General features: G+C 37.5%; 1 protein-coding gene across 1 annotated transcript in view; it reads left to right on the top strand.

Moving 5' to 3' along the window:
• The window catches only part of DNAH7 (dynein axonemal heavy chain 7), a 340,938-nt gene that overhangs the window by 7,233 nt on the left and 310,274 nt on the right, over positions 1 to 23,431 (top strand). Inside the window, exons 2-5 of the mRNA XM_025404220.1 lie at positions 4,430 to 4,492; positions 11,720 to 11,782; positions 14,555 to 14,663; positions 15,449 to 15,596. Of these exons, the coding sequence (XP_025260005.1) occupies positions 4,430 to 4,492; positions 11,720 to 11,782; positions 14,555 to 14,663; positions 15,449 to 15,596 (383 nt within the window). The remainder of the gene's footprint in view (positions 1 to 4,429; positions 4,493 to 11,719; positions 11,783 to 14,554; positions 14,664 to 15,448; positions 15,597 to 23,431) is intronic.

Genomic DNA, 23,431 nt, shown 5'->3' with positions numbered 1-23,431 from the left:
GTTTAATAAAATATGGGGAAGTTCTGGTAGGGTTTGTGGGAATTTATTGATCAAGCAATATTTTAGACACGTTAAGTTAGAGGTGTCTATTTGACCTCTGAGTGGAGATAGCAAAAATCAAATATAGGAATGGGGACCTCAGGATAAAGGTTAATCCTGGGGAGATAAATTTGGGAGATTCCAGTATATGGATAATATTTAAAATATTTGGACTGGATCGGGTCAATTAGAAAGGAAACATACCTGAGGACTGAGGGACGTCTATCACACGAAGATCAGAACATGAGAAGGAACAGGAGAAATAAGATCAAGAGGTCTATTATACATCATGATGACTAGACTTCATAAAAATATATCCTTGAAAATTGCTATTAGAGTAGATTTTAAGTGCTCATACCACAAAAAGTAAGTATGTGAGGTAATGCACATGTTAATTAGCTTGATTTAGCCATTCTATGATTTATATGTATATCAAAACACCACATTGTACACCATAAATGTATATAATTTTTATTTGTAAATTAAAAAATGAACTTAAAAAATGAGAAGGAATTGGCAATGAAAAATTTAAAAGTGTTCATTAGGAAGTTAGGAAGAGCATAAAAAATATAATCGTTCTGGAAATTGAGTGAAGACAGTATTCAAGAAGGAGACAGTGATCAATGTGTCAAAATACTGTTAAAAGATTGAGTAAAGTGAGGCCTGAGAATTTACCACAGGACTTGGCATTGTGGAGGTAATCAGACCTCTTGATGAGAGTGGTGTGCAAGGATTAAATACTTCACTGGAGAACATTCTGGAGAATTTGGGAGCAGAAAAATCGGGCAATTGCTAGAGGGAATATAGGATTAAGGCTGATACTTTTTCAGATGGGATTTTAACATGTTTGCATACAAGTGAAAATAATAGAGAACAAAAGGCACATTAGAGAGAGAGAGAATTTCAAATTGCTGCTGCAAAAACAATGTCCTTTAGTAGTTGAGTGAAAAAATGTATTAAAGGCCAAGTAATAGAAATAAAAGTAAATACCACCTCCGCCTTTATAGGGGAAACAACAGCAGAGATAAGCAGAAAATCTTTAGACTGAGAGAGAAAAGAGAGATTATCTATGAATGGAGGACATGTACATTGAAAATAAACCTCATTACTTTGGAAAAGAGAGTTTGGGAGGTAATGGACAGACCGTGAGTGGAGTACTTTTTGAATACTCTGCTCCAAGCTATCTCTCTTTATTGAATGGAAACATAGTTTTAATATTAACCAGAATGTTTATTTTGTGAGAGCAGAGACTACATTATAAATGAAGTCCTCATCTATACAATAGGCACAAAAGTGGTACAACACTACTTATTTTATAGAGTTTTTAAGAAAATTAAATGAGATATAGATGTCCTAGAACAACACTTGGCACTCAATGAAATAAATATAAAGTGTACTATAACCAATGTAAATAATTAATAATGAGTATTATGGGTTAAATGGTGTCCCCCCAATTCATACATTGAAATTTTTACCTGCTGTATGTCAGAATATGACTGTATTTGTACATAGAGCCCTTAGAGAGATGATTAAGTTAAACTGAGCTGGTGATGGTAGGCTCTAATCCAAAATGACTGGTATCCTTATAAAAAAAGAAATTTGACGTGACAGAGGGAAGATGATATGAAGACATAGGGAAAAGATGGCCATCTTGACAAAGAGTGAGACCTCAGAAAGCACCAACCCTGTTCACACCTGGATCTCAAACTTTGAGAAAACATATTTCTGTTAAGTCACCCAGTCTGTGTACTTTGTTATGGGAGCCCTAGCAAACTAATATAATGGAATAATTTGCATGTTTTGTTTTTTTGTGGTAAGTCTTCATAATCTACATTTCAACACAGCTCACTTCAGAAGGGCCACATTTCAAGTGATCAGTAGCTATAGGGATCTAGTGCATAGGACAGCACAGCTCTAAAGAAGAGAGGAATAGCAGATCTAAGGAGCAGCCACTCCATCTAGGTCTAAGGGAGAGTGCTCAAGGAACAAACTTGGAAGATGTTGTAGTGAAAAATGTAGTAAAAGCCAAGTAATAGAAATAACAGTAAATACCACCCCGGCTTTTATAGGGGAAACAACACCAGAGATAAGCAGAAAATCTTTAGACTGAGAGAGAAAAGAGAGATTATCTATGAATGGAGGACATGTACATTGAAAATAAACCTCATTATTTTGGAAAAGAGAGTTTAGGGGATAACAGACAGACCGTGAGTGAAGTATTTTTTTGAATACTCTGCTCCAAGCCATCTCTCTTTATTGAATGGAAACATAGTTTTTGTTGTTGTTTGTTTGTTTGTTTTGAGATGGAGTCTCTCTCTTTCGCCCAGGCTGGAGTGCAGTGGCACAATCTCGGCTCACTGCAAGCTCCCCCTCCCAGGTTCACGCCATTCTCCTGGCTTAGCCTCCTGAGTAGCTGGGACTACAGGCGCCCGCCACCATGCCCGGCTAATTTTTTTTTTTTTTTGGGTATTTTTAGTACAGACGGGGTTTCACCATGTTAGCCAGGATGATCTCGATCTCCTGACCTCGTGATCTGCCCACCTTGGCCTCCCAAAGAGCTGGGATTACAGGCATGAGCCACTGTACCCTGCCAGAAACATAGTTTTAATATTAACCAGAATGTTAAGGGAGCAGAGACTCTCTGCTCAAAGAGCCATCCCTTTCCCAAAGCCTTTAGATTTAAGACCTCGTGGGAGAAAGTGTGACTGTGGCCCAGTGGATGGAAAAAATATTTGCTGAGGAGATGCAGGTCTGGGCTAGGAGGTGAAAACCACCTGCTGGGATCCTGAAAGTTTGAAAGGAAGTCTTCCCTCTGTGATGTAAGTGAAACTTGTAGAAAGCTGCCCACCGGGATGCTGGTGAAACTTGCTGGAGGGTGTCTGCCTCTGAGTCAGCCTCACACCATAGATTGACAAGGATGCTGACTGCTGGCAGCCACACCATGGGAGCTATGAGAAAAAACACTGGAATCAGAAAGAAACCTCTTCCTCTTACAGTGCTTCTTGGCACCCATAACAATATGCTGGTTATCAAAGGAGAAATGTTATAATGTCCTGTTACATATCCCAAAGGAGGGCAAAAAAGGCAGATTTGGAGCTGAGAGGCAATAAATTGACAACTAGCCAGAAGCACAACTCATGTTATCTGCTTTATAGATCAGATTGTCATTTTCTACAAATGCTTCCTCTCACCTAGATGAAACTTCTACCATGGAATTATTCTCTACTGCAAAGGAGGTTAGCACTTTTCTCTCAAGGTTACTGTTAAGAGGTTCAAATGTTACTTACAGCAACTTGCCGGGGGAGAAAAACCAGAATACATATTCACCTTAGGAAGTAGACCATTCTAGGAAAAAAATGAAGTTTTAGTTATAGAGAAGGGAGGTGGGGCCAAGTAAGTTTTGAATAAATTAGATTCAGACAGACTCCCAGAAGATATGCCCAATTCCCCATTAAATTGTCTTGGAACCCTCATGAAAAATCAATTGCCCATAAATGTTTGGGTTTATTTCTGAACTCCTATTTCCTTGATTTCTGTTTATCCTTATTCTAGAACAATGCAGTCTTTATTACTGTAGTTTTGTAGTAAGTTGTAAAATCTGAAAGTGTGAGTCTGCCAAATTTGTTCCTCTTTTTCAAGATTGATTGATTATTCTTGATACATTTCCATGTTAATTTTATGATCAATGTGTTAATTTCTACAAAAAAGGAAGCTGGGATTTTGATAGGGATTGTGTTCAATCTGTACAATATTTTCAGGGTGTATTGCATCTTAACAATATTAGTCTCCCAATCCATGAACATGGGTTGTCCTTTTATTTATTAAGAACTTTAATTTTTTTCAATAATGTTTTATGGTTTCATTGTATAGGTCTTACACTTCTTTTGTTAAATGTATTCTTAAGTCTTTTATTCCATTTCCTGCAATTGTAAATGGAATCATCTCTTAATTTCAATTTTGTATTAAATACAATTGATTTTTAAAATACTTATGATTACTGTTTTATTATAAGGGATATACATCAGGAAAAACCACATGAAGAGACACATACGGAGAGGCCTGGGAGGGTCCTGGGTACAGAACTTCCATGCCCTCTCCCTGTGGAATTGGGATGCATTGCCCTCCTGGCACATCCTACATTCATTTGACTTTTGTGCATTGATCTTGTGTCCTGCAACCTAGCTAGATACAAGAACTCATTGACTAGTTTTAATATTTTTTGATGAATTATTTAACATTTTCTGTATACAAGAGCATGCCATTTGTACAATATGTTTTAGAATATTTTGGATGATGTGTGCTCATAATAAACACTGTAAAATTTGGTTGAGTGAATCAATTTTAGCATTAACGGAGTAAACAGTTTTGTTTTTTCATGTTTTTCATACAGGATAAATCGTCCAGCAAAGAAAAATCCAAGATACCAGTAAGATTTCTACCACAGCTGTCTATGGTAATTTACCAATATACCATCATACTCTATTCTTTTATAATAATGTTTGTTTACTACTTTTCAAACTTGAAAGTAAGTTACTGAATTTCTGATTTTAAATTTTATACAATGTTAAATTCCATTTGATTCTTTTCTGATGGAGAAATTCTATGAGGTACATAGCTTAGAAAGAATAATATCAATAAGATAACTATAGGTTGTAATTTTCAAGTATGTACAGAATGGTTGGGTACAGGTTAGATTTTACAGAATAAAATTTGCTGTCTAGGTATTGAGTTTAATGCTGTTGAGTTAAACTATTATAACTTCTACAGTTGAGTTTAAGTGGAGTTTCAATTCAAATATTATTTGTTTTGAAACATATTTTAAGAGCGCAGCATAAACTGTGTAATGGAATCTAGACTGCTTTATGCAGAGATGATGCCTAATATTTTGAAATAAAACGTGGATGAAAATTTTAAGTGTATGATCTTGGACATTTCAAAGTACATGCTTTAATTGTGTACCTATTCGTATTGATAATACCAAGATTACCAAAAGTTTCTACAAAATAGAATCAAAGCTTTTTCTTAGTTCTGCAAATAAGGATTTATCTTGTTTCTAGTTTATAAGTAAATCTGAAATAATAGATATTTTCTCTTTTAAAAAATTTGACAAATTTTAAAACTGAAAAAAAAGGTATTAGTTTTTTTTGGTGTGTTAAATTTAAATGTACTTGCTGAGTAAATGTTCAGTGGCTGAGTTGAATAATCTCTTCTAGCCAGCAAGGCATATAATTGTCTAAAATGCTTTTGTTGGCTGATTTAAAACCTTATATTGTGCTCATATTTGACTGGCTCTTGTAATTTTCCTTCCGTATCCTTTGAGTTTTATGTCTTTTAAAAGAAATTAGATTTCTTCTTTTTTTTTTTTTTTTGAGACGGGGTCTTGTTCTGTTGCTCAGGTTGGAGTGCAGTGGCCGGATCTCAGCTCACTGCAAGCTCTGCCTCCTGGGTTTACGCCATTCTCCTGCCTCAGCCTCCTGAGTAGCTGAGACTACAGGCACCCGCCATCTCGCCCAGCTAGTTTTTTTGTATTTTTTTTTTTTTTTTTTTTTTTAGTAGAGATGGGGTTTCACCGTGTTAACCAGGATGGTGTCGATCTCCTGACCTCATGATCTGCCCGTCTCGGCCTCCCAAAGTGCTGGGATTACAGGCTTGAGCCACCGCGCCCGGCCAAGATTTTTTAAGAGATATTTAAAAACATTCATTCATTAAAAAAATTTTTATTTGAATATTAAAGTTTGTTCCTGGGTATAAGTTCTCCAGCAGTAATTAAGACGTAGAGTGTGGGTATAAGTTCTCCAGCAGTAATTAAGATGTAGAATGATTTTCATTATAGACCTTCAGGCTTCTAGAGGTGAACGCTGTAGTTGAAACCGGCACTGGTGGCTCTCAGCCCCTGTGATCTGGTGACCTGATTCTCACCCTTTCTGCACACCTCATTCATATCCCTCCCATGAGTCTTCACTCTTTTATGGAACAAGGTTAGAGTTGGACAATGAAAGGGCAGATGGAAATGAAAGAGCACCGACTTACATGTTTTCCTAGCCTGTTTTCCTGTGCACGAGGTATCTGAAACAAGGGCTTGTGGGCACGTAGTGTATTTGAGAAGCAATAATAAGAGATTGAGGAGAGTAAAACTAGGAAGAAGGAAAAGCCATACAACCATGGGCTATCAGTAGGCAACTGGTATGTCCTGCTATGACCTTTGAGCTTATAGAATGCTTCCTGGAATTGATCACCTGAGGAGGGTCAAGGAATAGCATTTATCTGTCATCTTTCATCTTGTATTGGTGAAAGATTGTTCCTGGGGATGTTGACTCCCATCCTCTCTGGTTGCTCATGTGTGTGAGCAGAGTGGGCTCTTTCTAGAGTCCCATACTATAGCATTAGAGGATTCCCACTGCAGAACGGAAAAGACATTTTCTTTTTTCTTTCTTTTTTTTTTTTCCCAGACAGAGTCTCACTCTCTCGGCCAGGCTGGAGTGCAGTGGCATGATCTCGGCTCACTGCAACCTCCACCTCCCGGGCTCAAGCAATTCTCCTACCTCAGCCTCCCGAGTAGCTGGGGTTATAGGCGTATGCCACCATGCCTGGCTAATTTTTGTATTTTTAGTAGAGACGGGGTTTCACCATGTTGGCCAGGCTGGTCTCGAACTCCTGACCTCAGGTAATCCGCCCCCCTCGGCCTCCCAAAGTGCTGGGATTACAGGCATGAGCCACTGTGCCCGGCTGCAAAAGATATTTTCTTGTATGAGAAGTTAGTATAGAACTGTTTACTGCAGCCATATCTGGAATCCAAGGTGAGGCCAGCAGGATGTGAGGCATCATTTGCCAGATGATTTTCTGACACATGTGTGGCTCCTTGTCTTGGTTAGCTAGAGAAGCACTATTTGTAAGATGTTCTATGAGATGCATATTCTGCACTGCAATGTAAGAAGGAAACATTAAAGTCCTCACTACCTTTCTTCACCTAGAGTGGTGATGAGACTTGGAGAAATAGCTCAGCAACAGAATGGATGATGCAGAGATCTTAAAAAGTCAGGGTGGTGGCAGTGAAGGGGTGGTTGTATAGGAGGCTTGGGTTACATAGGGTGTTTTGGATATTTGTAGTGACTCCAGTACAATAAATGTCATTCAGATTACCTGTGTCCCTGATGTGAAAATTCCAGGGCACTTGGACTAGACATCCCAGAGTGGTTCCTCTCTGTCATCTATAACTGCATTCTTCTCAGGCCTTTGCCACACCCTCATTCTCCCCAAAGGGAAGGCTTCAACTCTGAGAACACCTATTGCACCTGTTAGCTTGAAAATGTTGTGCTCATATTTCCCTTCCCTTTGTGTAGCCCAATGGCAATTGTAGAAACCAGAACCATTTGGATTACAGCATTGTATATGTGTGAAACATTCCCCTAATCAGGTGCTTGTATTTCAGAAAGTACTATCTGAAGCTCATTGCACTCTTTGCTTTCTTTTCCTTTCCTTTCTTTTATCTTTAGTTATTCTTTTCTTAGGGCATGGTTAACCATTTTGTAATTTTTTTTGAGACAGGGTCTTGCCGTGTTGTCCAGGCTGGAGTGCAGTGGTGTGATCATGGCTCACTGTAGCCTCCACCTCCTGGGCTTACATGAGCCTTACCAGTAGCTGGGACCACAGGCATGGGTCACCACGCCCAGCTAATTTTTGTATTTTTGGTAGAGACAGGGTTTCACCATGTTGCCCAGGCTGGTTTTGAGCTCCTGGGCTCAAGTGATCCTCCTGCCTTGGCTTTCCAAAAGTACTGGGATTACAGCTGTGAGCCATTGTGCCCAGCCTCACCATTTTATAATTTTCTAAGATAAAGCTAAAATGACTTTAAAGTCAGTTTTTCCATTGTGTTAGTTCCTTCTCATGCTGCTATGAAGAAATACCCGAGACTGGGTAATTTATGAAGAAAAGAGCTTTAGTTGATTCACAGTTCCATGTGGCTGGGGAGATCTCAGGAAACTTACAAACATGGTGGAAGGGGAAGCAACTTTCTTCTTCACATGGTGGCAGGAGACAAGAGGGAGAAGAATGAGAGCCAAGAAGGGAAAGCCCATTATAAATCCATCAGATCTTGTGAGAACTTACTATCACAAGACTAGCATGGGGGAAACTGCCCCCATGATTCAATTACCTCCCACCAGGTCCATCCCATGACACATAGGGATTATGGGAACTATAACTCAAGATGAGATTTGGGTTGGGACACAGCCAAACCACAGTCACTCATCTCTATAAGATTGATTTAGTAGGCGGAGGTGGGGTGGGGTGAGGGGTTAGGAGAACAGTAGAGGTAGGTGTACACATAATTCATATATCAGAATATATATTGTTTATTTAAAGATAGGGTCTCTCTCTGTTGCCAAGGCTGGCGTGCAGTAGTGCATTCTTGGCTCACTGCAACCTCCACTTCCTGTGCTCAAGCAATCCTCCCTCCTCAGCCTCCTGAGTAACCAGGACCACAGGTGTGCACCACCATATCCCGGTTATTTTTGTGTCTCTTTTTTGGTAGAGATGGGGTTTCACCATGTTGCCCAGGCTTGTCTCGAACTCCTGAGCTCAAGCAATCCGCTCCCCTCTGCCTCCCAAAGAGCTAGGATTACAGGCATGAGCCATCATGTCTGACCAAAAATAATTTAAACAATAAAGAATGCTATGCATCTTCAAAGGAGAGTACTTAACAGTTGGAGTTAAGAAATGAAATGTAAACTTTTTCGATTTTGATCTTAAAGGGCTAGATTTTAATGGGGAGATATTTTGGAACCTATTGGTGGCTCTGATAGGGTAATTAATACTAGCTGACAAAACAAATGGAAGTGGAAATCTCAGAGACTTAACCCAACAAAGATTAGGCTTTGCTCACATGAAGTCTGACGGGGGTCAGGTAGTGCTCCATCTTATAGCTGTGCCAGTGGGAACACATGGGCTCCATGGGTGTGAGATAGTGATGGAGGAGGCACACCAGCTCTTAACTGCCTGTCCCTCTAGCTCTTAACTGTGTTTCCTGTTGTGCTCACATTTCACTGGCCACACAAATCACATGGCTACAAAGTAGCTAAGAGAGGCTGGAAAATAGTTTGGAGTATATTGAGGAGGGCTTAGGAAACCAAGAAGAGTTGTGCCTACTTCAATAGGGGGCTTGAAAATGTTTCTGAACAGGAGAGCAGTATGATCAGAGCAATGCCTTAGAGAGGTAGAGGCGACCTTTTGTTACCAACATTTTCTGTAAATCCAGGCCCATGTCTCCTGTTGCCTGTGTCATTCTTAAAAAGCTACTAAACTAGCCTCACTGCTGACTCTAGTCCCCTGCTTCTCATGTATCCTGTTCCTATCATCAGAACCATTTATGAAATAGCCTTTTGTATGTCTCTGCATCATAAACAGGATAGCAATATAATTTATCATCTAAACTGAGATGCCATTGAGAGTGAAAGTTCTACTAGTTATGCTTGGGCAAACTGAGACTAAAGGTGTAAACTGGGCCTGTCTTCAGCAAACTGAGACTAAAGGTCACCCTAAAAGGAGACTGCAATGGCTCTCTATTGCCAGCCTGGCCAGTCAAGCCCTGAAACCCATGTCCTCCATAATGTAACAGCACCCACTTGTCTAGCTCTAGTTTGTTCTTCCCTTACCTTTTATTCAGGTTCCTACTCAAACCTAACCTTTGCAGAGAGGCTCTCACAACTCCGTCTAACCTAGCACTTTTCCACTCCTTCCCTCTCTATCCTTTCACACTGTTTTATTATTCTTCATTGTACATACTACTTTCTGAGGTTACATTATGGATCTGTTCGGAAATAACTGTCTGTACCTCCTCTAGAATGTGTACTCCATAAGCGGAGGGACTTAGTCCTTTCCACGACTATAGACTAAGTATCTTAAGTAGAGCCCAGCACATGGTAGGAGCTGGTAAACCGTTGTTGAATTAGGTAATGGATTACCTTCCCCATCCACTCCAATGCAGCCTCAAAGCCTGCCATTGATATTTAGACTCCAATTCTTGATGCACCCTCTGACTTCAGTAAGCTTTTTGCTGTTCTTCTCTGTGGAGATCCAGGTGTGCTTTAAGGCTTAGCTTCCACCCTTTTTCTTTTTGAAACGTTCTTAGAATACTCTGCTCCACATCCTGTCCTACATGGAAGCACACTTACAAGAGCTGGCGAGTTTTGATTGGTGAGTGTCAGTAGTTCCTAGGTAGAACTTGTGATCTTGGAGTGACAGTTAGGCCCTTGCAGTTTTGGATTGGGATTATGAGATAGCGTATCGGGCGATTGTTCTTGTATATGCAGCTAGCTGTCCTTCTGTTACTAGCTGTCCTTGTGATAGCTTCTGTTTAGGCAAATTGTGTATGAGAACCCTCTCTTTGTGATCTTTTTGGCTCCATTTTGTCAGGTTTGACACAGTGACTCCATTTTGAACCTGACAACTTTCACATCACCCACCAGGATGCCAGTGAAACTTGCTGGCAGGTGTCTGCCTCTGGGTCAGCCTCGCACCACAGGCAGGGAAGGTGCCTATGGATGAGGATGCTGACTGCTGGCAGCCACACCATGGGAGCCATGAGAAAAAGCACTGGAACCAGGAAGAAAGCTTCTTCCTCTTACTGTAACCCTTTAGTACCCTTCATGATATTATGCTGGTTATCAAAGGAGAAACAGTTTAGGGTTCTGTCAGATTTCCCAAAAGAGAGCGAAAAGGGTAAATTTGGAGCTGAGAGGCAATAAATTGACAACTGGCCAAAAGCACAACTCATATTATCTGCTTTATGGATCAAAATTGTCATTTTGTTTTCTTTTTTCTTTTCTTTTCTTTTTTTTTTTTTTTTGTTTGAGATAGGATCTCACTCTGTTGCCCAGGCTAGAGTATGGTGGTGCAATCTTGGCTTATTCCAACCTCTGCCTCCCAGGTTCAAGTGATTCTCTTGCCTCAACCTCTCAAGTAGCTGGGACTACAGGTGTGCACCTACACGCCTGGCTCATTTTTGTATTTTTAGTAGAGACGGGGTTTCACCATGTTGGCCAGACTGGTCTCGAACTCCTGACCTCAAGTGATCCACTCACCTTGGCCTCCCAAAGTGCTGGGATTATAGGCATGAGCCACCACACCTTGCCCAAAATTGACATTTTCAACTCAACAGATGTTTCCTCTCACCTAGATGAAACTCCTACCATAGAATTTTTCTCTGCTGCAAAAGAGATAGCAACACTTTTCTCTGAAAGTTAATGCTAAAAAGCACAAGTGTTATTTATGGCTATTGGAGGGTGCATTAACCTGAACACATATTCATCTTAGGAAGTGGACCATTTTGTTCTGTCAATAAGGACAGAAATATTTTAGTGATAGAGAGGAGAGGTAAAGTTGTATAAGCCCTTGACACTAACCAGGATCAGATAACTTCTCAGAAGATGTGATACATAAAAGGTTTTGCATACTTTTTAAAGCTTTCTGATAAATATTGCTGAATATAATTTTCCTTTATTTTCTTGCTCTAATGAAAATAATTCTGAGACAAACCTGAGAATTTTAAAAGCAGTAAAGTATATCTTTGAATATGTTGGATAATACGTACTTTTTAAATAGTCTTTCTGTAAAATTTGGTTTAGTTAATCAATTTTAGCACTAACAGAGTAAACACTTTTTTCCCCTTGTATTTTTCACACAGGAGAAATCAGCCAGCAAAGAAAAGTTCAAGGCACCAGCAAGAGCTTTACCACAGCTGTCTATGGTAACTTATCCAAATATATTCTCATTGAATTTTTGTGCTTCAAAAAATGTTTATTAGATTTCTAACTTGAAAATAAGTAAGTGAATTCCTGCTCCACTTGATTCTCTTCTGATGGAGAAATTCTATGAGGTGTGCATATTAGGACAAATAACTATCTTAGTAAAGTAACCATAAGCTGTAATTACCTTTATGTGTAGAATATTTCAGTATTCTGAATGAACGACTTGCCAAGATGGGTTAGCAGGAGGAGTATCAGCATTGGAGTAAATAAAAAAGGGCTTGGGGTAAAGCTTTGCCTCTGATGGCTCTGTGCCCTTTGGGGAGTCACTTATCTCTTGAGCCTCAGTTTCTGAGTTTGAAAATGAGCTGAGTTGATCTGATTATCTTCAAGGAGATGGCTCCTTCAGCAGAAAAATGCCGTGCTACAAAGTATTTCTTAGATCTTGGAATCTTTTTTCATTATTTTGACTATAAAGTGTCATTGTCTTGTGGAAGAGGCAGTTAATAGGCATTTTCAGTTGATAAAGCCCTGTACAAGTTAGATTTTAATGTAATAAAATTTATTGTCTAGTAATTATGTGGAATTTAATGCCACCAAGTTACACTCTTGTGACTCCTGAAAGTTAAATTTAAGGGGAGGGTCAATGCAAATATTACTATTTTTAAAAAACTGATGAAATATACATAACATAAAATTTACCATTTTAACCATTTTTAAGTATTCAGTGGCATTTAGTGCATTCACATTGTTGTATAATCGTTACTACCCCTCATCTCCAGAACTCTTTTCATCTAACTAAACAGAAACCCTGTCCATTAAACAATAACTCCCCATTTTCCCCTCCCCCAGCCCCTGGCAAACCACCATTCTACTTCTTGTCTCTATGTATTTGACTACTCTAGGTATTTCATATAAGTGGAATCATGCAATATTGGTCCTTTTATTCTGGCTTATTTCACTTAATGTCTTCAAGGTTCATCCAAAGCATTATTTGCTTTGAAAGATATTTTAAATGCTGAGAACAAACTGTAAAATTGAATTTGTGTTGCTTCGTGCAGAGAAGATTCCTGATAATTTGAAATGAAGGACAGTTTCACTTAGGAAACTTGGACTAACATTGTTAGATTAATTATATTGAACATTTAAAAATACAAATTTTAATTGAAAATATACTTTTATTGATAATGCTAAATTATTGTAAAATGTCTGCAGAATTGAGCCATAGCATGTTTTTTCTAGCTCTGCAAAATCCCTCTTAAATTTTCTAGTGTAAAAGATTAAAAAACTGAAACAGAATAGACATTTTTTAGTTTGTTGTGGATTGTTTACAGATGTAGAAATATAAACTTAATTTAAATTTATTTATCGAATATCTGTGGCTGAGAGGAATGACAGTTCTTGCTTGTCGGCGAAGTATATAATCATGTAAAATCTTTTATTGACTGATTTAACCTGGTTTTGCATTCATATTTGGCTGTGTCTTGCAATTTTTCCTCAGCATTCTTTGGGTCTTATGTGTTTTAAGGGAGATCATATTTTCAACAGATATTTAGAAAATAAGCTATGAATTTTTTTAAAAAAACTACTTTATTTGAATACAGTATTAAGGTTTGCACCTGGATAGAATTTCTCCAGCAGTAATTATGACCTAGAGTGATTTTCATTACAGACTTCAGGCTTCTAGAGGTGACCCCTGTAGTTGAAATCAAGGATGACCTGGCACTAGTGGCTCCCAGCCTCTGTGAGCTGGTGACCTGATTCTCACCCTTTCTGTACAACTCCTCGTAGCACTTTTATGAGTTTTAAAACTTTTATGGAGCAATACGAGAGTTGAGAAATGGGAAGGGTGGGTGGAAAAATGGAAGAGCACTGTCTTCCATGTTTTCTTACCCTATTTTTCTGTGTAAGAGGTACCTAAAGAGGTACTTGTGTGCAGGTAGTTTATTTGGGAAGTGGAAGTAAGAGATTAGGGAGAGTAAAACTAGGCAGAAGGAGAAGCCAGTACAGACATGGACTTTCAAGTTGGTTTGGATTTGAAAGGGAGAGACAGATTAAATTGTGTTAAAAATAGATTGTACTTTAAAATCCGACTCTCTGGGTTTATTGAAGAACCATAGGCTTCAACAACAGTAGGTTTGTGTTCTGGTATTGCAATAATTGGCTTGAGCTAATTAGTCATTGCATTTTTAGAAGGTGAAGGTGCTCTCTCCTCTGCCACAGTCCCCACCACACACTGTTGTTTCCCAGTATGGAGCCTGAGTGCCAAGAACCTATCATCATTAGCCTTCTCCCTTTTTATGACATCTGCTAAAATTGTGTATGTATAATAATTTGTCACCCCTGCTTTAAACAATGGAATACATTTGTGAGTTGCCAGAGCAATCTAGGGTGGTTTACAGCCATGAGAACAGGAAGACCTTTTGGAGCTGGAATGCAGAGGAGACCAGCAGAGAGCACCTCTCATTAAAATAGAAGGTTTAAAGACACTTGACAATATCTGGGGATGAGGAGCAGATGCTCTAGAATGAAGACCCTGGTTTTAGGTAACAGGCATTCACATCCAACCAGCAGCAGGACTTTTGCTAATGTCCCCCACATGGTGCACACCATGACCATTCACAGGCTTGAATAAGATCTGCTATTGAGTGTTTTCTATCCAGATGTTCTGATCTGTTTGAGAAAATGTCTGTGTTTATAAACACTCGTGCATTTCATGGAAAAAGGTTTTTTCTGATATTGTTTGTTAATGCTATTTAACTTTTATATTTTAGGTGAGTACAAAGCCCCACTGGCAGCAGGCAGCTCCATCGTTCCATTTGAGTGTAAAGCAGGATGATGAGAGTTCAGAACCATTTAGTGTTAAAAATGAGCAGTCCTATGGTAAGAACTTCAATATTCTAAATTAGATTTAAGGATAATTTCTAGAGAGAAAGAGACCAGACAATATTTAGTTAATAGTGTAATAGAATTACAAAAGCTAAACGACATTAATGTCAAGTAGAAAAAATTTTCCCAAACATCTTCCCTCAGAAAATAATTGATTCTAGTTCTTAGTTATTTTAGGCTGTTGTAAATGCTCTAAGAGCTGATATTTTAGGAATTGGGATGTTGATACTAAAACTTTTATTTGGTCAGAATTTGCCTCTATATAAAAGACTGAGATTTTTCTAAGAGATATTTTAATAAATTATATATATTTTTAATTTTTTTGTGGATTTTAATAAATTATGACCATTACTTCCAAATTAGTCATTTTAATGTTTTTATTGACTCATTAAATATAGTGTTTATCAGATTGATTACAGTTAATGTTAACTTTTTTTGTCATGGTTCTTTAAAGTTTCTCAAATAGTTTTGTATCATGTTTTTATCATAATTTTAGTCTTCACTTTTAGAGAATTATATGTAAATATAATAGAAAATTTTTTTAGTATATTAATCAGGATATAAATCAGTGGAATATTCTTGAAATAGACGTTTCTAGTTATGATGATACAGAGAGGAGTAGTTTAACTTCCTGATAGTAAAAAAAAAATTATACTTAGGATTACTTGAGAATGTAATTTTTTCTTTAAAGATTATTTAGCATCTTATTTTAAGCATGTAAAATGCTTTAGCTTACCTTTTAGATGAATAATCATGCTTTTTTTTTTTTTTAATTTAAGCTGAATACATGGAACGTTTTGGAAAAAAGGGCAAATTACCCCACCAAGTTGATGACAGTTATGCTGGACCATCTACTTCCAAATCAAAGGGCAAATCTCCACATAAAGAACGAGAAAACTTTAGAAGTACTCTTGTTAACGTCATTATGTAAGTTCCATAAGCTAACCAGTATGTGTTATCCACATTGGAGCCGCTGGCAACGTTTAACCTAAGAATATTAGAATTCTATGCGTCTCTAAGGGTGCCTCAAAGGCTTGTTGGAATGAGGTCAGAGTATAAATAATGAATGAAAGAGATTGAGTTTAGCCCTATTAAGTGTGTTCCACTTTTAAATATCATGAGTTGTAAAGGTAGCAATGTTAATACTTGATGTTGGCTGAATTTCTGGGAGTTCTCATTATAGCCATGGTAGCCAGTGGAGGATTCTAGCAGGTTTTTTTTTTTCCCCAGTCTCGTCTGCTCAGGTGATGGGGGTGACTTTTCTGGCATTGTGATTCTCCTTGTATAAAAAAGGAATTGGGGTGAAATGGTCAGCAGTGTGTGCAAGGCCTGGTCTTATCTGGGTCTCACTGTTTCAGGACAGTTCACAAAGAACAAGGAAGACGCAAGTCACCAGTTCCTTTTTGCCTTATTTCCACACAGCTTTGTGCTAGTTGCTTAGAATTCTCTTTAGTTTCATTGTGATTCTCAGGGTGTACACAATTTGTGGGACAAATGGGGTTTCATGACCCATTGTGATAAGTAACTCACCCGCAGGACCCTGTTCTACTGTTCCATGTGGGACTTTACTGGCTAGATGGTCATCTTGAAGGGAGGACGTGGGTACTGAGTGCTTACAAGGCTAAAGAAGAGTGTGCCGGAGTCCCATGCAGCTGGGTTGAGCATATGTGCCTCTTCTAGAGTGACCTTAAGTTTGCTTTTGCCAGGTGCCACTAGGATGTTACTAGCTTTCTCCACTTATATTGCTTTCCTGACTTAAGCACTCTCAGATCACACAAGCAGTATCATCAACACCCAAATCAATGGAGGGTAGAACTCTGGTTATGAAGTTTTAGAAGAATTTTTTTTTTTTTTTTCTACTTAGAGCCCTGGCCAAGAAAGATAAGCTTTGACACAACTTCCTGTGCCTGTTATTTTTAGTCCTCCCTTATTTGAGGATAGGGCAGATCTTGTTTCAGCTCTATACGGGATTTCAGTTGGAATTCCCCATTTCACTCAGGCCTATGGCATCATCTTCTTCCCCAGATGGGCATGAAAATCCAAGGCCCTGCCCCCATAAGGGCACCCATAGCCTTAGGATGGCCCTGCCTGGCTACTTAATTTTTTTTCCCTCCTGAGTATTCTGTTCCTTTCTTGTAAGCTCAGCTATACATTAAAATGAAGCTTTGTGATATATTATCCAGTATTTATACAGTTGTATTGGGAGGTTTTATTTGTTGCTGTGTTGTAAGAAACAGAAGTCTATTTTAACCATTTTTTTGTCATTTTTTAGTTGTGCCTTTTATAAACAGGATATAGATGAACTTACTGAAATTCAATCTTAGAGTTCTGTACTTTAATCGCTTGTTTAATCCCATTGTATTTATTGATATTTCTTATATATGTGGACTTCTACCAATATATTTTATGTTTTCTATTTATCATATGTTGCTTTTGCTTATTTTTTTCTCTTTTTCTGCTTTCTATTGAATTTTCTCCATTCTTCCTTTATTTTTATTGGTTTAAAAGCTATGAAATATATTTATCTTCTTTTAATGGTTACCTTAACATTTAAAACTACATATTTAATTTATATTTCTTAAAGTTGAAAATTCATTTTTTTTCTGTCTTTCTTCTGAATAACACACAAAAACCTTAAAATGATTTAATTTAGCTCTGAGCTTTCCTTTATATTTTCTATGTGATTATTGTTTAATATTTTAATTCCGCCAAGTCCTTAAGTATCCATTTTCTCTCTTTTTTTTTTTAAGTTAACACTTACTTAGATTTACTAACATGATTTCTAATTTTTTAGAAAGTTGCTTTTGCATTCCACTTCTCATTTCTGGGTTCATTTTCTTTCTTGCTGAAGTTTGTCTCTTAGTAGTTTACTCTTTCTTTCCACCTTTCTTCCTCCCTGCCTGCCTGCCTGCCTCCCTCCCTCCCTCCCTCCCTTCCTCCCTTCCTTCCTTCCTTCCTCCCTCCCTTCCTTCCTTCCTTCCCTCTTTTCTTTTCTTTCTCCTCCCTCTTTCCCTTTCCTTCCCTTCCCTTCTTCTTTTTCTTCCCTCCCTCTCTTTCTTCTCTCTCTCTCTTTCTCTTTCTTTTTTGAGACAGAATCACCCTCTTGCCCAGGCTGGAGTGCAGTGGCATGATCATGGCTCACTCCAGACCCTGGGCTCAGATGTTTCTCCCACCTCAGCCAGGCACATGCCACCACGCCTGGCTAATTTTTTGTATTATTATTTTTTGTAGAGATGGGGTTGCGCCATGCTGCCCAGGCTGGTCTCAAACTCCTGGGCTCAAGTGATCCCCTACCTCAACCTCTCAGAGTGCTGGGATTGTAGGTGTGAGCCACTGTGTCTGGCCAGTAGTTCTTTTAATGAGAATAATGAGTAGTAAACTCTAGATTTCCATGTCTATAAAGGCCTCAATTTCATCCCTTTTTCTTGAATTAATGGTTAAGTTGACTGTAGAATTAAGGAATAATAGCGGTTTTCCCCCTGCACATCTGGGAAATGATAGATTGAAAAATATTAATGATTATCTTTTTAAAAATTATCATTTCAATAGGTTTTGGGGAAACAGGTGGTGGTTGGTTACATGGATAAATTCGTTAGTGGTGTTTTCTGAGATTTTGGTGCACCCATCATCTAAACAGTGTACACTGTACCCAATGTGTAGTCTTTTATCCCTTACTCCCCGGCACCCCTTCCCCCTTGAGTCTCCAGAGTCCATTATATCATTCCTATGCCTTTGCATCCTCATAGCTTAGCTCCCATATATGAATGAGAACATTCAGTGTTTGGGTTTCCATTCCTGAGTTACTTCACTAAGAATAATGGTCACCAACTCCATCCACGTTGCTGTGAATGCTGTTATTTTATTCCTTTTTATGACTGAGTAGTAGTCCATGGTGCGTGCGTGCGCGTGTGTGTTTATGTGTGTGTGTGTGTATGTATAACATTTTCTTTATCCACTCATTGATGAGCATTTAGGCTTTTTCCATATTTTTACAATTGTGAATTTTGCTGCTATAAACGTGTGTGTGTGAGTGTCTTTTTCGTATAATGACTTCTTTTCCTCTGGGTAGATACTCAGTGGTGGGATTGCTTCATCGAATGATAGTTCTATCTTTAGTTCTTTAAGGAATCTCCATACTGTTTTCTATAGTGGTTGCAGTAGTTTACATTCCTACTAGCAGTGTAAAAGTGTTCCCTTTTCAACACATCCATGCCAACATCTATTATTTTTTGATTTTTAAATGATGGCCATTCTTGCAGGAGTAAGGTGGTATTGCATTGTGGTTTTGATTTGCATTTCCCCGATAATTAGGGATGTTGAGCATTTTTTCATGTTTGTTGGCCATTTGTATATCTTGTTTTGAAAATTGTCTATTCATGTCTTTTGCCCACTTTTGATGGGATTTGTTTTTTTCTTCCTGATATTTTGAGTTCCTTATAGACGCTGGATGTTAGTCCTCTGTCAGATGCATAGTTTGTGAATTTATTCTCCCACTCTGTAGGTTGTCTGTTTACTCTGCTGATTATTTCTTTTATTGTGCAGAAGCTTTTTAGTTTAATTATGTCCCATATATTTATCTTTGTTTTTGTTGCATGTACTTTTGGATTCTTGGTCATGAACTCTTTGCCTAAGCTAATATCCAGAAGTTTTTCTGATGTAATCTTCTAGAATTTTTATGGTTTCAGATCTTAGATTTAAGTCTTTGATCCATCGAGTTGATTTTTGTATAAGGTGAGAGATAACCAGTATGTTTTGGCATGTATTGTTGACGAGAACTCTATGTGACTTTATTTGTCATTATTTTGTTAGTAATCTGTCTTTGTTCTCTCTAAGTTTTTTGGGGGGGGAACATTTTATTTTCAAAGCCTCACAGGATTTTTTTCCCTTTTTAAAAAAAAGGCTTTATTGAGAGTTAATTAACATACCACTAAATTAATCTATGTAAAATGTAAAATTTAGTGAGTTTTAGTGAATTTCTGTAGTTGCACAACTTTCACCAAAATCTAGTTTTAGAATACTTTTGTCATTTACAAAAGTTTCCACTTTCCCATTTCAATTAATCCTCTTGCCCACTGGTTGCCCCAGGCAATCACTAGTCTTCTTTCTCTCTCTATACCTTTACCTTTTCTAAAACTTCATATAACTGCAATCATATATTTATTTCTGAGGTTTATTCATGGCGTTTATTGTGTTTGGGTTTTGACTAGTATGAATGATGCTGCTGTGAACATTTGCATGCATGTCTTCTTGTGAACATACATTTTCATTTCTCCTGGGCAGATAGCTGGGTATAGAATGAAGAGTTGTATAGTAGGTATATATTCAACTTTTTAAGGTGTGCTAAATTGTTTTCCAAGGTGCTGTACATTTTATATTCCTACAAACAACATACAAAGAAGTTTCTAGTTTCTCTACCTTGCCCACACTTTGTTTTTATTTTATTTTGTTTTGACACTGTAGCCATTCTAGAAGATGTGTTGTATCTTATGGCTTTAAGTTGATTTCCCTAATGGCTAATATTGGGTATCATTTTTTGTGCTTGTTTGGCATTCATGTATCTTCTTTGATGAAGTGCCTATTTAAATATTTGGCCCATTTTTTATTGGGTAGTTTGCTGCTGGTCATTTCATTGGAAGAGTTCTTTATACATTTCCTTTACAAGCCCATTTCAGGTATCTTTTGCAAATATTTTCTCCCAGTTTGTGCCTTAGCTTTTCACACTATTGGTACATAAAAATTTTATATATTTATGGGATACATGTAATATTTCAATATATGTATACATATATTGAAAATGGGGGTAATTGGCATATCTGTCCCCTCAAATATTTATTATTTCTTTGTGCAGATAACTGTTTGATATACTTATTTTCTTTATTTTGAATATGTATCCAGCAATAGGATTTCTGGATCATATAGCGTTCTGTAATTACTTTTGCAACAACCTAATAATTCTATGTTTAGTTTTTAAAGGAACTTCCGTACTGTTTTCTCTATTGGCTGTATTAATTTACATTACCACCAGCAATGTGTGTGAATTCTCTTTCTCTACATCCTTGCCCACGTCTGTTATTTTTTGTCTTTTTGATAATAGCCATTTTAACTGGGGTAAGATAATATCTCATTGTGGTTTTGCTTTGCATTTCCCTGATGATTAGAGATGTTGAGCAGGTTTTCACATATCTGTTGGCCATTTGTACGTCTTCTTTGGAGAAATATCTATTCAGATCATTTGCCCATTTTTAATCAAATCATTATTATTATTATTTGTTGAGTTGAGTTCCTTGTATATTCTGGTTATTAATCCCTTATCCCTTATCTATGAATAGTTTGCAAATATTTTCTCCCATTCTGTGGGTTGTCTCTTCATTCTGTTGATTGTTTCTTTTGCTATGCAAACATTTTTAGCTTGATATAATCTTGTTTTTTTCTTTTGTTGCTTATGCTTTTGAGGTCTTACCCCAAAAAACCTTTGCCCAGACCAATCTCCTGAAGCATTTTAACAATGTTTTCTTCTAGTACTTTCATAGTTTCAGGTCTTAGATTTAAGTCTTTAATCCATTTTCATTTTATTTTTGTAGATGGTGAGAGATAGGGGTCTAGTTTTATTCTTCTGCATATGGATACTCAGTTTCCCCAGCACCATTTATTGAAGATGCTGTCCTTTCCTCAATGTATGTTCTTGGCACCTTTGTCAAAAATGAGTTAAATATAAATGCATGGATTTATTTATGCTTTCTCTATTCTTTTCCATAGGTCTAAGTGTCTGTTTTTATGTCAGCATTATGCTGTGTTGGTTACTATAGCTTTGTACTGTATTTTGAAGTTTGGTAGTGTGACTCTTCCATTTTTGGTCTTCTTGTTGTTGTTAAGGATTACAGCTATTTGGGGTCTTTTGTGGTTCCATATAAATTTTAGAATTTTTTTTCTGTGTCTGTGAAGAGTGTTATTGGTATTTTGATAGGGAGTGTATTGAATGTATAGATTGCTTTGGGCAGTATGGCCATTTTAACAATAATGTTTTCAATCCCTGATTGCTTTGCATTTGTTGTTGTTGTTGTTTTTTTTTTTTTGAGATGGAGTCTCACTCTGTTGCCCAGGCTGGAGTGCAGTGGCTGGATCTCAGCTCACTGCAAGCTCCGCCTCCTGGGTTTATGCCATTCTCCTGCTTCAGCCTCCCGAGTAGCTGGGACTACAGGTGCCCGCCACCTCGCCTGGCTAGTGTTTTTTTGTATTTTTTAGTAGAGACGGGGTTTCACCGTGTTAGCCAGGATGGTCTCGATCTCCTGACCTCGTGATCCGCCCGTCTCGGCCTCCCAAAGTGCTGGGATTACAGGCTTGAGCCACCGCACCCAGCCTGCTTTGCATTTTTTAATGGATTTTCTTCAATTTGTTTTTTTCAGTGTCTCATATTTTTCATTGTGGGTATCTTTCACTTTTTGATTAAATTTCTTCTTAGGTAGTTTCTTAGCTGTTATAAATTGGATTGCTTTCTTTTTCTGAATGTTTGCTGTTGGTGTATTGAAATGCTCCTGAGTTTTGTATGTTGATTATGTATCTTGCAACTTTGCTGAATTCATTTATTAGTTCTAACAATTTTTGGGTGGAGTCCTTTTTTTTCTTTCTAAATACAAGATCATGTCATTTGCAAACAAGAACAATTTGACTTCTACCTTTCCAGTTAGGATGTCCTTTCTTTATCTTGTGTAATTGCTGTGGCTAAGACTTCTGGTACAATGTTGAATAAAAGTAGTGAAAGTGGCAACCTTGTCTTGTTCCAGATCTTAGAGAAAACTGTTTTAATTTATCCCCATTTAGTGTGATGAAAGCTGCAGATTTGTCATATATGGTCTTTATTGTTTTGTGGTATGTTCCTTCTGTACCAAGGTTGTTGAGAGTTTTTTCATGAGGGCATGCTGAATTTTATCAAATGCCTTTTCCACATCTATTAAGATGATTGTATGGTTTCTCTTTCTTTGGTTGATGTGGTGTATCACATATATTGATTTATGAATGTTGAACCATCCTTGCATTTCTAGAATAAATCCCCCTTGATTTTGGTATATTATCTTTTTGATGTATTATTGGATTTGGTTTTAGTATTTTGGTGAGGATTTTTGTGTCTCTGTTCATTAGGAATATTAACCTGTAGTTTTCTTCTTTTGTTGTATCCTTATCTGGTTTTGGTATCAAAGTAATGCTTGCCTTGTAGAATGAGTTAGGAAAAATTCCTTTTGCTTCAAGTTTTTGGAATAGTTTGAGAAGAATTGGTGTTAGTACTTTAAAATTTTCATAGAATTCAGCAGTAAAGTTAACCAGTGTTGGGCTTTTCTTTTTGGGGAGACTTTTTATTACTGATTCAATCTCATTACTCATTATTTGTGCAGATTTTCTATTTCTTCCCTGGTTCAATATTGGTAGGTTATATGTGTCTAGGGATGTGTCTATTTTTTCTAGGTTTTTGAATTTATTGTGTAGTTGTCAATCATAATAGTCTCTAATGACTTTTTCTTAGTCTAGTTAGTGGTTTGTCAATTTTATTCAGCTTCTTAAAAAACTAAATTTTAAAAACATTTTTTGTCTTTTTTTTTTTTTGAGGCAGAATCTCACTCTATTGGGTACAGTGATGTAACCTAGGCTCACTTCAACCTCCACCTCCCAGGTGCAAGTGCTTCTCATGCCTCAGCCTCCTAAGTAGCTGAGATTACAGGCACACATCACCACCTCCAGCTAATTTTTTCTATTTTTAGTAGAAATAGGGT

The sequence above is a fragment of the Theropithecus gelada genome, chromosome 12 (assembly GCF_003255815.1).
Source record: "Theropithecus gelada isolate Dixy chromosome 12, Tgel_1.0, whole genome shotgun sequence".
Taxonomy (NCBI): domain Eukaryota; kingdom Metazoa; phylum Chordata; class Mammalia; order Primates; family Cercopithecidae; genus Theropithecus; species Theropithecus gelada.
Note: the sequence above shows the minus strand (reverse complement) of the source record. Positions and strands in the feature narration are given on the sequence as shown.